General features: G+C 36.5%; 1 protein-coding gene across 1 annotated transcript in view; it reads right to left on the bottom strand.

Moving 5' to 3' along the window:
- Nucleotides 1-18,070, bottom strand: part of celf3a (cugbp, Elav-like family member 3a) — a 90,506-nt gene that overhangs the window by 58,865 nt on the left and 13,571 nt on the right. The window contains exon 5 of the mRNA XM_055157198.1: nt 11,588-11,670. Within this exon, the coding sequence (XP_055013173.1) occupies nt 11,588-11,670 (83 nt within the window). The remainder of the gene's footprint in view (nt 1-11,587; nt 11,671-18,070) is intronic.

An 18,070-nucleotide genomic window follows, 5' to 3' on the forward strand; every position in this document is an offset into this window, starting at 1 on the left:
GGTTTCAGCTTCCTGTTTTATTATTACCATTTATATTATTATTTCTACCATTATATATTTGCTTTTTGTTATTATAATATATTGTGATGTGTGAGCTACTGTGTCCAAATAATTTCCTTGTGGATTAATAAAGTTTGTCCATGTGCAACATTTTGGCCCAATGAAAAGATATAATATTTATAACATTTATAGACTGTCCAGAGTATTGACGACTTTACCTAAGTGAAAATCCCAATCCTATAGCTTAAAATACCACATAATGACAATATCGATCCATGCACTAATAAAAGAAACACAATACATTTAGACCAGCAGTCCAGGGTCCAAGTGTAGCTATAGCTGAAGATTGGGCGCACAAATTAGAGCATTCTGGTACTGACACTTCCCTCCTCGTATCCTGGGCTATATTTAGCGTATGCGTTTATTTCAGACTATTGATAAAACCCTGTGTCTGCCTCTCTCCCTGAGTCTTAGGGCTGAGTAAATGTCAGGCTTACTCAGATCTCCCACTCAAAAAGGGATGTTTCTGCTCAGACCAAACCACAGAGCTAATAATAAAAAAAAAAAGAATGAATAAGGGAAATACGAGTAAATCACAGAAAAGAGACGTACGATGTTCAAAGATTTGCCAAATTACACTGCAAAAACTAAAATCTAGCCAAGTTAAGATGACTATAATTAAGAAAGTTTTATCATGATTTGAGTAAATTTCACTTGACAAGTAAAATGATCTACAAATGGAAGAAGCCTTTTTGTACTTAAAATATGAAAATACATCTTGCTACACTTAAAGGTGCATTGTGTAACTTTTTGGCTGAAGGCCTCTCACCTGCTTGTTTCTATGGATATGTCAATGCTCTGCCTGGAATGTTCCACAGTATGACATTAAACACTTACATTTATTCAATTACAGGTGTTTTTTTTTTATAGCTCAAAAGATACCTGGAAAAACAAGGATTCTGACTGTGAGCTGGATTGAATCTAATCATATCAAGTAAAACATTTTTAATTTTAGTCATTTTAACTTTTTATTACTATTATGACTATTGCTTTTTGCAGTGTGCATACAAAATAAACATCTAAATAAAGACTTCTGGGACCTGTGACAAAGCACTGGTATTGTAATGCTCAAGATACTGCCTGTCTGGCCTTGAATCAAAAAGAAATTACGTTTTAAATGCTTTTCGAATTGAGCTAAAAGATAATTCTTTCTGGGGCTGGATAAGTTTGAGGAGAAACATCTAGTAGTGCTTTGTAATTTGTGTTTTCAAATCAGATTTTAGTTCACAGTGCACTTTTTAAACTCATCCAACTACAGAGTTAACAAGATTTTTTTTCTCTCTTTTTTTGTTTTCTGAGGACATTGTGGTTTGATAATTTCACTTTCAAATTGCATTTTCAATTCGATTTGCGATATATTGTGCATATTAATGGTAATGGTAAAGAATCTTTCGAAAATAAATTGACAAAGTGAAGTTAATATCTTTGTAACAAAACAGCACAGTTACAACTGGCAAACTCAACATTAGTGTTATCATTGTTCTTTCTAATGGAAAAAAAAAATATTGAAGCAATCTCATGAAGGCCATTATTTATTATATTAAAAAAATAAATTAAAATGTCTGATATTACTCAAAATTGACTCTCATGAGCTCTAAGCCATGTTACAACCTCATCTTGGAGTTGTGTTTTGTTTCATTCACACATGTTTGAGTAATCCTTTATTATTAATCTGTCTACATCTCCAAAGCTCAAAATGCTCTGCTCCACCTTGTGATGTCACAATGCAGGAGTTTTCAAGTTAACAGCTCCTTTTACCCTTCGTTTAAAACTGGAAATTCTAGGGCTAAACTGATCCAAATGATTCTAGTGAAGGTGTATGGAGTTTAAAAACACAGTGGAGCTGTATTCCCACATGACATCACAAGGTGGAAGCTTTTTCAGAGCGTCTTTTGTTTGCGTGAAGAACTCAGGTTTGTGCATTAACATGTGCGAATGAAACAAAACACAAAAACTCCAGGTATGTTTTCGATGAGGAAACAGCATTATAACATAGATCCGAAAAAAAGCGTAATATGGGCCCTTTAATTTTCAAATCCAACTGAATACGTTTCTGTTGTAACATTTACATTTACAGACAGCTTGCCACAAAAGAACTGTTCATTAAACCACATTAGTTGACAACACCTGCCCTCCCTCTCCCCCATACAGACGCAAACAGTGGTGCAGCCCACTCAGGCACCGTTGTATTATTAAATGTCTATTGTCTTTAAAATTAACAGTTTTTCAGTGGCTTTAGGGCAGTTTAAGTGTTTCTGAAGAGGTTTGTTTGTCCCATATTCAACAGTTGGAGCCGCTCTAGGGGCCAAGGGACCACTCCGTTTACAGTACAAGTCAAGTGCAGGACTGGGAATTCACATGGGATTATGGGGAATGTGGCAGCCAATACAGATTTATGACGACTGAAAAATGCTGGGGAAATACATACATTTTAAAACAGGATTACTTAAAACACATTTCACAAACAAGCTTCTCTGCTATGTTACGTTACTTCATTCATTCGTACAATATTGCATAATACATAATACAATAAATAAAGTGTTACATTTTTTTTCTTTCTTTTTTAGGTTAATGCAAATTATTATGTGCGTGTATTTGGGAATAACAAATGTTTTATATTGTTTCTTTCTTGTTTAACTTAACAACTATGCTTTATTCTAAATTTCACATTATAATTTTTATACTAAGATTCTGTGGCAAAACATTTTTTCTCAGTGATGACTAATATTTGTCTATAAAACAGATTTTTTTTTTTTTACTGGAAGAATTTAAATTGGTGTAAATTAAACCAAACTTCATTATCATCAGCATCAGCAAATAAAAAAAAAACATATTGACAATTTGCCTTATTATCATACGTTTCTAAATTCAAGCTTTAAGGCTAAATAATCCACATAAGACTTGGTGGTATTTTAGTTGTAAATATTTTCCTCTGGGAAATATTGCAGAGATTACGAATATACAAAGCCCTCAGTCGGAAAAAGAGAATCAGAAAATGTCAATATGTATGTGTCACCAACATGCTCCATTGATATTACATTGAAAAATTGTCACCCCAATTCCTATTCCTAATATGGACCTGGTTCCAAATTTGCTCCTAGGGATGTAACAATAACCAAAATATTGTCAAAAGTCTCACAATAAAATCATGAACCATCACAATATATCAAATTACAAGTCTCTTTGCTTATGGTGCAGCAATAGCGAAAAAACAAAACAAAAACAAAACAGAGGTACAATAACTACATAGACCATGATCCTTTGCTCCATTTCAGTGCAGACTACATGAAGAAATAACTGTTCTAAGCACTTTTAAATCTTAGTTCTTTGGATTAAATCTTATCATGGCATTTTAAAGAGGAAAAAGTAGCATATTCACAGTTTTGTTAACCTCCACAAAATATTGCAATAAATATCTTAACGTGAGATGTATACAGTATTGTGAAAATATGGTACTGAGAGATTTGGATATCATTTCATTTGACTGGAGCTGAAAGCAATGGGTGCAGTCACACTCCCTTAGTCCACGTCTTTATACAGCCTATGGTCAGCAAGTAAAGGAAATGGGAACAATGGGAAACAATAATAGAGAGCAGGTAGTGGGCAGTGCCTCAGACGAGTATAGGGCCCCTGGCGTAGGCTGCTGCTAAAATTGAGTTAGAATGTACAGTCTTAATTGCTTGATTATTAACATTCATGAGCGGCAAAGATAATTTAATTTCGTGTCTCAATTAGATCAACGAAATGAAAGACTATAGCAGACTTATGTGGGTTTTGAAATACAGGAAAGAATTCACTTCATTAAATCTATGATATTTTGACAGATTTAGGTTTCTCCACCATTTAGCTTATACTTGTTGAGTTGTCATATTAGCTGACTATTTTCCATAATATATAGTTTCATAAAATATTCAGAAACAGGAATTATTGGCCAACATTACGACACCTGTTGCTGAAAATGGATTCTTGTGAGCTTTTAGTCATATTATAATGAATGTTTGAATTAAAAACATACCTGGAGTTGTGGTTTGTTTCATTCACACGTTTGAGTAATCTTTTAATATTAGTCTAACTTCATCTCTAAAGATCAAAATGCTCCACTCCAAATTGTGATGTCATGTAGTGGTAGTTTTCAAGTTAACAGATAATTTGTAGTTCAGTAGAGATTGGCCATTCCAGGGCTGAAATTATCCAAATGATTCTAGTGCATTTCCATATTTTAAAAGTCACAAACCTTCGTGACCCAAGTCAATAGACATTATTCGTAAATCACAAACTAAAGGTGAATTTGACCATTATTGAACCTTAATGAGGATATTTTATTGTTGCCTGAGTGATCGTGTCTCTCCGATCAATTAGTATTACTCAAGTTATAAACAATGAAAAACAGTAATTGAACCAGCAATAAAAGGATCCATAAGTCACCTATTTGGACATTAAATGTAGCCCATTTCTTTTTCTTTTCAACATTCAACTGAACCAGCAATATTAGAACAAAATAGTAGAAATTATACAAAACATATGTCAGAACTGTATATCACAGACCTACATGCAGATCGTGACAAGGCGGCCTCCAAAAAAAATCTCTTGTGACCCACCAGAGGGTCGTGATCCAGTCTTTGGGAAACAATGTTCTAGTGTATAGAGTTTAAAAACACAGTGGAGCACTTCCTGTATCACCTTATGCCATCACAAGGTGGAACAGAAAATAACTGTGCTGGAAACTATGCAGGGTTTGTGTGAATTAAAACACTTCTCCTGGTGATGAGGAAAGAACATTATAACATAGATCAGAAAATCTCTAAGTCTAACATGGACCCTTAAACATTTTTCTAGACAATTTAGCATATGTCCATCACAAAAATAGCAATATCATTCACTTTTTGATACACATAACCTAAATATATATATAAACCTGTAAACTATTTTGTCCAGTAGACTCGGGTTTGGTATTTTGTTTAGTCCAATAATAACACTATAACTTGGATAGAAAGATGCCTCAAGCCTCTATCTCACTTCTCTGCCAGTGCGAATTATTACAGATCCCTCCATCCCCCCCTCCCTCTCTCTCCCCTTCCCTTCCCATCACATTCACACTCCTCTTCCTCCTCTTCCTCCTCTCACTCTTTATATACTCTATAGTCTATACTCAGTCTGTGATGGGCTCTTTTACCTGCTCAATACAACACAAGGGCCGTGGAGCCACTTGGAGACTGCCATCTGCTCAACCCTTTTATTATTCCTGCTCATTGTTGTATTGGGATGAACTGGGAATAAAAAAGAAAAAAGAAACAAGAGATGAAGGCTGGGACTCAAGAATACACTATATATGTATTAAAAACATTGGTAGTCAACAGAATATATGCCAAAATACACTGTAAATTAAACTATTTTACAGGTGCACTGTGTAATATTTTGGGTGGAGGGTCCACTACCTGCTTGTCTCCATAGAAATATTATTGAATCAATATGAATGTTCCACAGTATAGACTACATTACAATTCAGATGTGTGGAGAGTCAACCCCATTCACTGAAGAACTGATGTATTTTTGAGTAAAAGAAACACCCAGGATGAATAAATGCTAGCTGGATATGTTTAATGTCATACCATGGAACATTCCAGCATGGCAATAACATCTCCATGGAAACAATCAGGTTGTGGACCCCCTAAAAGAAAAGTTGCAGTGCACCTTTAAGCGCAAAATTGTAGCCGACTATAGCCAACTTGAAAATAAAACTGAAAGGATTCAAAAGTCTTAAAGGTCCTGACAAGTCCTGGTTTAGTCCTTCTTCAGACCTGTTTTTATCTTTTTATCATACAATAGTTTTACATAATAAATTGTTTAGTCTGAGCCTAGATTTGTTGTGGTTTTGTCCTGGTTTAGATCAGGTTTCAGCTTTGGTGTAGTAGGACAGTAAGACACTTTATATCACAAATGAACTGCATTTATTTAGGTAACACTTCTAGGTAGTGGAAAGCATTCAAAAAGCATTATATTAGTTTAGTAATTCACATGTGCTTGTATTTTGTGATATCACTGCATACTGGGTTACAAAAATACATTTACTGTAACTGAAGATATTACACAGTGAAGTTACTCTTTCCACTGTAATCATGAGCTAAACTTAATTTCAATACTGAGGAAAAGACTTGACATTCAAACATGTTTAATATTACCCTGTCATCTTTTACTAGTTCTGATTTTAAAAGTATTCAGGAAAGTTCGAATTTTGTCTCTTACAAAATTCTAACATGTGAACTACTAAACTAATACATAACAAGATTAGCATATTTTTACAGAATAATATTAGATTGTTTTATTTGCAGAGGAAATTGTGTTACCTAAATAAATGAAGTTTGATTGTGATATATAGTGTCATACTGCCCTACTACCCCAAAGATTAAACCTGATCTAAACTAGGACAAAACTACGACTAATCCAAGCCCAGACTAAACAAGATATTATGTAAAACTTTTATGAAATGTCTTGTTCTAGTTTCAATACTAGCATTGATCCATAAGTGTGTATCAATACTTTTGAATGTCCCACAGTATGACATTAAAAAGCTCTACCTTACATTTATTAAATTAGCTGGTTTTATTGCTCATAAATACCTAGAAAAACATCAGTCTGACTGTGAGCGGGGTCGCCTCTCCACAGATCTGACCTGTGACTTGGTCTGGTTTGGGCTCCATGAAGATAGAAAGATTTAATACCATACTGTGAAACATTTCAGACAAAGCAACAACTTTTCCATGGAGACAAGCATTTGACACACCCTCCACCAGAAAAGTTACACAATGCACCTTTAACACGTACTGGAAATAAGAGGGGAAGCAGAGGTAGGCATAAGAAAATGTAAGAAAAGATAATAGATTGACACTTACACTTTACAAAAATGTATTTTTAAAAAGTGTTAACGACATCTAGCTCAGCTCTACTCCCCGCTCCCAGCACTGCGCTATAATTGCTTTATTTCTTACAGAGATGCCAAAGTTAATTATACTTTGGCTTTTGCAGGTGCTATTATCTGACAATTACTCCACAGCTGGTCACAAGGAGGGGATGGTGCAGAGCTTATCCTATGGGGCCTGTTAATAAGATGCTTTTTTGTGTTTCTTTTGGGGCTGAAAAGTGGGAGGAGTCAAACATGTACCACCACTAGTGTATAGACTTAACTAGGTCCAGCCTGGGGGGAGGGGGAAGGGGTAAGAGGTATATAGGGGGGTATAGTAAAGTTAATAGCAGGGGGTTTAAGCTAAAGGGCAGCGGGCTTTACTGATCCCCCTTGAGAGGTCGCAAAGGTCAGGCTACTGTCACGCTAACAATGAGATTTCCCATTGTCTCGGGACTAATACCAGAGCAAATAGTCACCCCCAGTAACCCCCATAGCGGAGGCAGGTGCAACGGCTGTCCTGCTGGTACCTACCGCCACTACTGTCTCACATTCACAGATAACAGCTAGAATTAATGGCAGGCTATCACAGAGACACAGTAATGCAGTAATGTTAATGAATAGTGAAGTACAGGGTTTTTACTATAAGGTTTTTATACAATTATACTACTATATAAGAAATAAAATAAAGATTGCAGATTGCAAACAGATTGTGAAAGAGTGAGAGATTTTTTTTTTAATCAGGTAAGCAGCAGTATAGCTGTATATATGCTTACTCAAATGGGGAAGCCACATAAAAATATGCAATAAAAACATACAGTGCTAAGTTAAAGGTACAGTATGTAACTTTCTGGAGGTGGCAGGTCAAATGTCAACGACTAGGTCAGGAACGGGATTATACTAGATGGTTTGCAAGAACCCTGGAAGTTGCAGACCGTGCACCGGCCAATCAGTGAAGAGCTGTGAAGCCACGACGTCAAACTCAAGCACCTGTCTGGGTCCCTTTTGTGGTACAGCACAACAAAGCGGTCGAGATAGATGAAGACGAAGCCAGACATTCTGTGTTGGCAATGACTACGAAGATTCAAAGCCAGAACAAAGAGAATGTTTGGTGAAATTTATCAAGAGGAAAGATGTTATTGCCCTTCTTCCTATGGGATTTGGTACATTACATATGTCACCACTAAAAAGCAGCAATTGGTTAAATAAAAAAAATTACTGGTCTACCATCAAGCGAACGAATCCTAATGCTGACAAGTCAGATGGTTTCCACGAAGTGAAACCAGCTGATGAATCAGGCTGGGTCGAATGCATGATTCCATGGAAATAGAAAGTTAAAACCATTAGTTGAAACATTCTCATTCTATATTTTTTCAGTGTAATAAACATAACCAAAAAAAAAAAAAAAAAGGTGTATTTTTGTTGTTTTTGTCTGAAAGTTGCATGCTGTGGGGTTAAGTTTCCCTGACAATACCATCCTCTGTAAATGTAAAAAGAATTGGAGGAATGGCACTGTAAGACAAGTACAGTACACAAAACTGGCTCAAGTTAGAATGTTGTTGCTGCATCAAAAACATACCTGTAGTTGTGTTTTGTTTCATTCACACATGTTTGACTAATCCTTTATTATTAGTCTGTCTACATCTCCAAACTCAAAATGCTCTGGTCCAACTTGTGATGTAATGAAGCGGTAGTTTTCAAGTTAACAACAATCTTTTACTTTTTTTCTAGGTCCAAAATCATCCAGCTGGTTCTACAGCAGGTGTATGGAATCTAAAAACAAAGTTCCTACATTATCACACGACAACACAAGATGGAATGGAGTAATTTCTGTTTGAGAGAAGAACTCAGCATAAATATGCAAGATCTGTGTGTTAAACATTTGTGAATGAAACAAAACACAACTCCAGGTCTGTTTTCAATGAGGAAGCAACATTATAACAGATCACATAATAGCATCTTATTAGCCCTTTAAGTAATGTTATGGTCATAAACATAATGTGTATAATATAATCAATCAAATTATCTATCTACCCATTCATCCATCTATCCATCCATCCATCTATCTATATATACCTAATAGATTCTCATAAGTTCCATTTCCTGCACTTCCCTACACTACTTTGTATTCAAATGCAGTTTAGTCCTGTCTTTTGGGATTAAAAAAAAGAAGTGAATGATAGATTTCCACCAAAATAACCCAAAGGGAACAGGGGCAGCAGCGTGTTTGTGAAAAGAGGAAGCAGCGAGCACAGTGTCTTAGTAATTCTGGTCGCTTGTCTCACATATACCATAGGCTTATATTATATAGACGCGCCTGTCACGTCACATTTCGCTCTGGAAATGTCATTTGGCACCACACCTGCTGCCTGGCTATGCTAATAAAGCCAGGTTTAACTTTGATTAGGATTCAGAGGAGCAGGGGAAGCTAACATCACAGGAAAACAGGATAGCACAGTCTATGCGGCTTCAACTATCCATCCGTTTGTCTGTTTAGACTCGTGACATGTAGCGCTATGACTCATGGGTAACGGGATGAATATGTCTGGATGGATCACATATGAAACATATGAGAGAGAGACAGAGAGAGGGGGAAAGAGAGAAAGAGAGAGATGGGAGGGAGAGAGAGAGAAGCAGAGAGCCAGGGAGGAGGGTGAGATGAGGTTAAGAGACGAGAGAGAGAGAGAGATGGGGGAGAGGGATAGAGAGAGAAGCAGAAAGACAGGGAGGAAGAGGGGCAGCGAAATGAGGGAGGGAGAAGAGAGAGAGACTGGAGGGAGAGAGGGGAAAGAAGATAGACAGAGCGAGTGAAAGAGGAGAGGGGAGGGAGAGAGATGGGAGAGAGACAGCGAAGCAGGAGGACATGGAGGGAGAGAGAGAGAGAGATGAGACAGAGAGAGAGAGAAAGGAGGAGAGGAGAGAGCAAAAGAGAAAGAGAAAGAAATAGAGACAAAGAGGAAGGGAGGGAGAGAGGAGGGGGTGATTTAGGGGATGGGAACGAGGATAGACAGAGTGAGTGAAAGAGAAGAGGGGAGGGAGAGAGAGAGATGGGAGAGACAGACAGAGAAGCAGAGGGACATTCAGGAAGAGAGAGAGAGGGAGAGATGAGGGAGAGAGAGAGAGGGGGGAAGGGAGGGATAGAACGAGAAGCAGAGAGACAGGGAGGAAGAGAGAGTGAGAGATGAGACAAAGAGAGAGATAGAGGAGGAGAGGAGTGACGGGAGGGATAGAGAAAGAAGTAGAGAAACCGAGAGGAAGAGAGAAGAGAGAGAGAGAGGAGGGGTTGGTTGAGGGGATGGGAACGGATAGACAGAGCGAGCGAAAGAGGAGAGGAGAGAGAGAATGAGAGACTGACCTTTATAAGAGCATGTATCGGCTAAAGGGGAAGTCAGGCCTGCATGTCAAACCCACTTAGTTTTACGTGCCACAGTGAATGTGTGTGTGGGGCATTCAGGAAACAATAGCATAAACCTGAGGCCACGAGACCATTTGGATAAAAGACTCTGCATTATCATCTTTATTAGTGTAAAATTGTAAACACATTACTGGCCTGGTCTTATTTTTTCATAATATAACTGTCTTACTGTGCAGTGAAAATGTAAAGTCTTGTCAATGTTCAAATCTTGACACAAAAAAACGTTAAAAAAAAAAAAAAAAAACAGAGTTGGAATTGAACTACAAACCCACAGGATAATCCACTTACTATAAACTACTATGGCCACGGTTGCCCCATTAACCCCTTAACACTGAGTGTCACAAATATACGACAAATATTTTGGATCAAAATATAAGATGAGATAGAAACTGCATTCCCCCAATGCCAGTTAGTGCATATGCAGGACCGTCCTAGGAACCTTTGGCAAGCACTTGTTTCTTGTTGTCGCAAATATGCAACATACCCATGTTTCTTTTTTTCTTTTTTTTTTTTGTTATAGTCAAATTAATAATCTCAACTTAATTTACCATCTACTTTAAGGCAAAAACACACACACACAAACATTGTTATATACATCTAAATAAATTCAGGCATTAAGGTGTAAAATTGTGTTTTGTCTTACTTAAAAACAAATAAAAATGGCTTTCACTTTTAACTTCTTTTTCTACTCCTGAACATAAATACATACATACAAAACATACTTTCAATCATTTTGTAAGACAAAATAGTCAGATTTGCTTCTCAAAATTCTCAATTAAAAAACCCAAACAGATTATTGTCTATTAATATATACAAGATATATTTGTACTGAATATATTTCTGCATTTTATTTTTACGTGTATATATACATTTATATAATTATGCCTTATTTGACACTAGCCTCTTGCTACTTATTTTGAATTTATTATTATCATTTATATTTTTGCTCTTTGTTATTATAATATATTGTGATGTGTGAGCTACTGTGTCCAAATAATTTCCCTTGTGGATCAATAAAGTTTGTCAAAAATGTCTGAAATAATTTCATGCCTCCACCCAAAGTTTCAAATCAAATGACAATACATCTGAAAAAGGTAAACTGGTGCAATGTTAAACAGACAGCAAATAAAATGCAAAAATGATGGTTATGATTAAAATGCTTTGCCCTGTTTCCCGCAGCTTTACATGTGAATAAGTTAAAACAACAGACTTACCCCTGGTAGTGTCTTCTGCTCGTGCAATGCATTCTGGGCTTTGAGAGCAGACTCACGTGCACAGTATGTCAGGAAGGCACATCCTGGAGGCAAAGAGAGGATTAGACAAATAAATAATGCTTTTTTTTTTTTTTTTTTTTTTTTTTTTTCCAGTTGTATTTTTGGTTATTTTAGTGTCGTGTTGTGGCAGACGGCCTGTGGGCAGAGACACATGGAGCTCAGGGTTTAGAGCATCTATGAATAATCAATTAGTCACAAGTATTTGGGTAATTAAAATGGTTTTAGGGAGACTTTTCTGCAGAAGCATTTGGGTTTGTCAAATGTTGATGTATGTTTACGTGGTTCAGTGTTGTTAGCATTTAGAACATGTATTGGGTAGCATTTTGGCATTACAGTGTTTAAGTCCAATAAAAAAAAAATCTGAATATTGTTAAGGACAGGGTTGAAAATGTACTTCAATCAAATCGAAATCACAATTTGACTTGGCTAAAATTATCGAATCCCAAAGACTAGAACTGTTTATTGGTGATAGATTGTTCACTGCAGAGAGAGAGAGAGAGAAGAGAGACGGAGAGACAGGGAGGGGCAAAGAGGCAGAGAAGAGAGAAGAAAGGAAAGACAGAAAGGGGGGAAAGAGAGAGAGAGAGGAGAGAGAAAGAGAGAGAAGAGAGAATGAGGAAAGAAAGAACGGAGGAGAGAGAGAAGAAAGAGAGACATATTGAGATAGGGAGGGGAGAGAGAGGGGGGAGAAGAGACAGAGAAGAGAGAAGAAAGGAAAGAGAGAAAGGGGGAAAAAGAGAGAGAGGAAAAGAGGGAAGAGAACGAGAGAGAACAGACAGAGGAAAGAAAGGGGGTGGGTAGAAGAGAGGAAAGGGGGAAAAGAGAGATAAGAGAGATAAGAGAGAGACAACTAGAGATAGAGAGAGGGAGACACGGGGGAGGAGAGACATAAAGAGAAGAAAGGAAAGACAGAAAGGGGGGAAGAGAAAGAGAGGAAAAGAGGAGAGAAAAAGGGAGAGAAGAGAGAGGAATGGAGGGAGAAAGAGAGAGAAGAGAGGAAAGGGGAAAAGAGATAAGAGAGAGACAGATAGACATAGAGAGGGGAAGAGGGGGGAGACAAAGAGAGAAGAAAGGAAAGACAGAAAGGGGGGAAGAGAAAGAAGGGAGAGACAAATAGAGATAGAGAGAGGGGGGAGAGGAGAGACAAAGAAAAGAGAAGAAATGAAAGAGAGACAGTGGGGAAAAAGAGAGAGGAGAGAGAAAGAAAAGAGAGAGAGGGAGGAGAGAGAAAGGAAAGAGAGAAAGAGAGAGGAGAGAGAGAGGAAAGAGAGAGAGGGGGGAGACAGAGTAAGAGAGAGAAAAGAGGGAAGAGGGGGAAGAGTGAGAAGAGAGAGACAAATAGACAGTGAGGAGACACAGAGCAAGAGAGATGGAGAGAAGCAGAGACAGAGAGGAAAAGAAAAAGAGGGAGGACCCTTCACCCTCTACAAAGATGTCCAAAATGCATCAGATTATTGTATTAGTTCAGCAGTTCTTAGTCAGTCTTCTTTCAAGTCTCAACGCTCCAGAAACTGTTTACAATGTGAACAAAATCCTACTTAAAAAACATCAATTGCAAATGTAATCACAATTCCAACAAATATCTCATTGCGAGTTTTAGCCAGTACTGTCACGCCCTGTTACAGTTTTGGATTTATCCTACTTTCAAATAACATTACGGTGATTTGAAACGTTGCAGAGAGAAGGATGACTATATTTCCTACAACATAAGAGTAAAATCCATAGGTCCATATAGAAAAAAATACATAATTTTTCTATGTTTGTTTCTCCCTATGACAAACACAGTGAGTCACTTAGACCTAAAGCTCAAGGGCTAAAGGCTGCCCACTCCTTTAGCGCAATAATCCTCTGACAATACATCTGAACTTAGCAAGATCACACGAAAAAGGAATAGGCAAAAAGAAAGAGTTCAAATCATGTAACCTCATTATGATTTAAAGAGACAGAGAAATTGTACTTATATAACATTTGGCTTGAAATTAAAGGTGCATTGTGTAACATTTCAAATGCTTTTCTGTTTAATGTCATACCAAAAAGCTACATAGTGCACCTTTAACTTTTTAAAGCAGTGTTTAAACATGTTTTATAAAAAGCTATAGGCTGAATTTTGTATGTAATGTAATAACATATTGGCAGTAGGGTTGCCAAATTAAAAAAACTAAACTAAAGTACCCAGATACTACTATTACCGATGCTAATTTGTGCATAGTTATAAATACTGAAAAAATGCATAACAAATGAACCTTTCCTGAATAGTTTTACAATGGTTTATTAGAAATAGTGAAAGACAAGAGTCATTTTGTGTGGTGATTTTGAAATTGGTATCAAGCATTGAGCCTATTCCTGAGAATCAAAATAACACTGAAATTTTTGCATACATGTATTTTTTAGAATTTCAAGCCAGCTGTTACATGCTGCTATAAGATATTTTAATATAATAAGTAGGGCCCGATCAATATATTGGTTAGGCCAAAATGGGCACTTGAATACATATCAGTTATCAACGTAAATCTTGCTGATATGGGCCGATAGTCCACGTGGGCATGTTATACTTCATTGTAAAGGTAGAATGTCATGAAAAAATGCTTTAGGCTGACCTACTGTCTGTAAATATGAAGTAAAGAGGCAGAATAACAATAAATGTAGCCTAAACAACCCCAATACAAAATCCAGTAGACCCAGACCTAAGTCTGATAATCAACTGAAGATTTATAGTGATTTTTTACATCACTAAATATATCGGCTTTTATATGGGCTATCAGTAGCTCCAACTCCCATTTTATCGGTATCATAATAAAAATCCATATCGATCAGGCCATAATAATAAGAATTTGATACATACACAAGTTTGACAGTACAAAAGAAAATATAACCTTGGTTTAACTTTTATCTTCAAATGAACTGTCTGAAATTAACTGTATGTACAGTGAATGTGCTGGTGTTAAGTGTAGTTTTGTGTTATTTTACAATATCATTCATATGGGCTGTCCCCGTACAAATAAATAAATAAAAAAGAACCTCTAGAAACTCCTAAAAATAAAATGACATTACATCAGTTGAAGCATTTACTGTAATTGCCACGTTATTGAAATCGTACAGTTCTGAGTTTTATAAATTAAAATGGTACAGAAGAGCCCAGTTTTAATCAAGCTTTCATACTTTGACCCTGTCTGTGAAACCAAACCAATATCACCCGTTGAATGTCATTAGGAGGAGGCTGCTCGGAGACAGGCAGTCACAATGAGTATTTAACATGGGCCAAATGTATGCAGATCCACATAATAGAAAAAGGCTTTCATTAACCTTTTAGGCCTTCTCCAATCATGAATATGTAAATATATGCAGAGTAGGTGTTATAGGTGCAGACTGACTCGTACCACCTGGCCTATATGTCCCTCAAATGGATAGCTCTGTTTCATAGCTTTACAATAGCTTTTGTTTCCTGTGCTCAGATCTTCATTAGCACTGGCAGCATAATGCCAGCTTCAGTTCATCTATCAGAGGAGCCGCTAAATACATGTGTGTGCGTGTATGTGTGTATGCGTGTGTGTGTCAGTGTGTCAGTGTGTGTGCATATAGGAATATCCACACAGTCTCTCCCCATGCGTGTTTGTGTGTGAGAGAGAGAGAGTTTGTTTGTGTACGTGTGTTTGTGTGTGTATGCAGGTGTGTCAGTGTGTGTGTGTGTGTGTGTTTAGGGATATCTGTACAATCTCTTCACACGCGTGTGTGTGTGTGTGTATGTGTGTGTGTGTGTGTGTGTGAGAGAGTGCGTGTGCATGTGTGTGAGTGTGTGTACAGGGATATCCACACAGTCTCTCCTCATGCGTGTGTGTGTCTGTGTGTGTGTGTGTGTGTGAGAGAGAGAGAGAGAGCGAGTGTGTGTGTGTTTGTGTGTGTGTGAGAGAGAGTGTGTGTGTGTGTGTGTGTGTGTGTATGTGTACAGAGATATCCACACAGTCTCTCCTCATGCGTGTGTGTGTGTGTGTGAGAGCGAGAGAGAGTGTGTGTGTGCAAGAGAGTCTGCGTGTGTGTGTGTTTGTGCATGTGTACGTGTGTGAGTGTGTGTGAGTGTGTGTACAGGGATATCCACACAGTCCCTCCCTCCCATGTTATGGCATTGTAAAAAGTGATTGATCCCTCAGTGCTTACCGAATACGAGTAGAATCATTAAGAACACATGCTTTGTCATTGTAAGGTAGTTAAATGTGAGTGCACTGAGCCATGAGTGTTTATAACTATTGTTTACTATTATTTCATGGGTTTTTGGTCTATTTAAGCACAAGCAAATGTGATACCATTAATAAGTAACAAATTAAAATGACTAAATGAAACTTTGTCTTTTTCCATTTTGGTTGTAGATGCATAAAAATTTGGTGCAAAGCTTCTGTACTGGGATGTGAATACCCAGTATGCATGAATAGATTTAGATCCTTAGGTTAATTTATATATATATATATATATATATATATATATATATATATATATATATATATATATATATATATATATATATATATATATATATATATATATATATATATATATATATATATATACACCTATATAACATAGGCATATATGTGTTGTACATCATTTTGTATTGTATTTTACTTGTTTTTGTCTCTTGTCTGCAGAGAAAACTGAAATCTAAATAAATAAAAAAAATAAACTTGTGATAGCTTGATGCCTGCCTCCTCAGTGAAATAGCCTGCTGTATTATGCAGGGGTTCTCTGACAGAGCAGTAATTTACCCACCACCCTATGGTACTAAAGGCTTACATTTACTAAAACATTAATGATTGCATAGTAGCAAAATCAATAAATATTATGCATTTAATTTTATATATTGATATATCCCCAAACAGTTTTTTTCTCCACTGACTGAAGCTAGTACTTATATTGGGAGGAATGGAATAATTATTACAAAATAAATTTCCTGTTATTGTGTTACTAAATTAATCATCAAATGCACTGCTTCCTATAAAGACAATTATATAATGCATTTTCCATACTTTAATATAGGGCTAGAAGCATCTGTAAGTAAGGGTGTAATGATATCTAAGTCTCACGATACGATATCATCACGGTATGAACCTCAGTGCGATATTTATTGTGATATGGTGGGGAGGCTCACGATTAGGGATGTAACACTATCCAAATCTCTCGGTACGATATTTTCACTATATACATCTCACAGTACGATATTTATTGTGATATTTTGTGGAGTATAACAAAACTGTAAATATGCTACTTTTTCCTTTTAAAATGCCTTGACAAGACTTAACCCAAAGAACTAAAACGTGAAAGTGTTTAGAACTGTTATTTCTATTATTTATTATAGTCTGCACTGAAATTGAGCAAAGGATCATGGTCTATGTAGTTCCCTGTGTCTTTCTTTAGTTAATGCTGCACCATAACTCTTAATTTAAGCGAAGACTTGTAATTCGATATATTGAGATATTTTTTTTGACAATATGATATCACGATATTTCGGTTACTGTTACATCCCCATCTGTAACCATAACAAAATTGACTCTTGTGAGCTTTAACCCATGTTATAATGTTGTTACCTCCTCAAAAACATACCTGGAATTGTGTTTTGTTTCATTCACACATGTTTGAGTAATCCTTTATCATTCGTCTGTCTATAAATCCAAACCTCAAAATGCTCTGTTCTACCTTGTGACGTCATGCAGCTGTGGTTTTCAGCTACTTTTTATATTTAGTTCAACTGAGATTGTCAATTCCAGGGCTGAAATTATTCAAATGATTCTAGTGAAGGTGCATGGAGTTTAAAAACACAGTGGAGCCCTTCCTGTATTACCACATGACATCACAAGGTGGGACAGTGCTTTTATTTTGAGAGAAGATCTCAGCCTATATATGCAGGGTTTGTGTGTTAAATGTGAATGAAACAAAACGCAGAAGCAGGTATGTTTTTTGATGAGGAAACAACATTATAAGATCAGATCAGAAAATAGCATAATATGGGGCCTTTGAGTGATTTTGCAGTACAAAATTTGTGCATTTTTGTTGTTCAAATATTTAAATTGGCATGTTTATGAAGAGATGTAACCATACTTCAGTTGTAATAGCTCCCCCAAAATAATAATAATACATAAGACTACACAGCGCTTTTTTGGACACTCAAAGATGCTTTACAAACAATAAGAAAACAGTAAAGATCATCAGAGTGGAATGCCAGATTAAACAAGTGATTTGAAGTGCTAAATGAGTTTGAGTTCCTAATGTATTGTGGGAGTGAACTACATTAGGCTAAGGCATACTTTATTGCCTTCAAAGGGAAATCTGTCCTCTGCATTTGAAATAATATGAGACTCGTGGATAAATAATGAATTAACCAAGTGTCTAACCCACAATCAGATATCATATTACAAACACCTTTTTATTGATTAATTA

The sequence above is a fragment of the Boleophthalmus pectinirostris genome, unplaced genomic scaffold (assembly GCF_026225935.1).
Source record: "Boleophthalmus pectinirostris isolate CB_2022bp ecotype Guang Dong unplaced genomic scaffold, ASM2622593v1 HiC_scaffold_21, whole genome shotgun sequence".
In the NCBI taxonomy this organism is placed as follows: domain Eukaryota; kingdom Metazoa; phylum Chordata; class Actinopteri; order Gobiiformes; family Gobiidae; genus Boleophthalmus; species Boleophthalmus pectinirostris.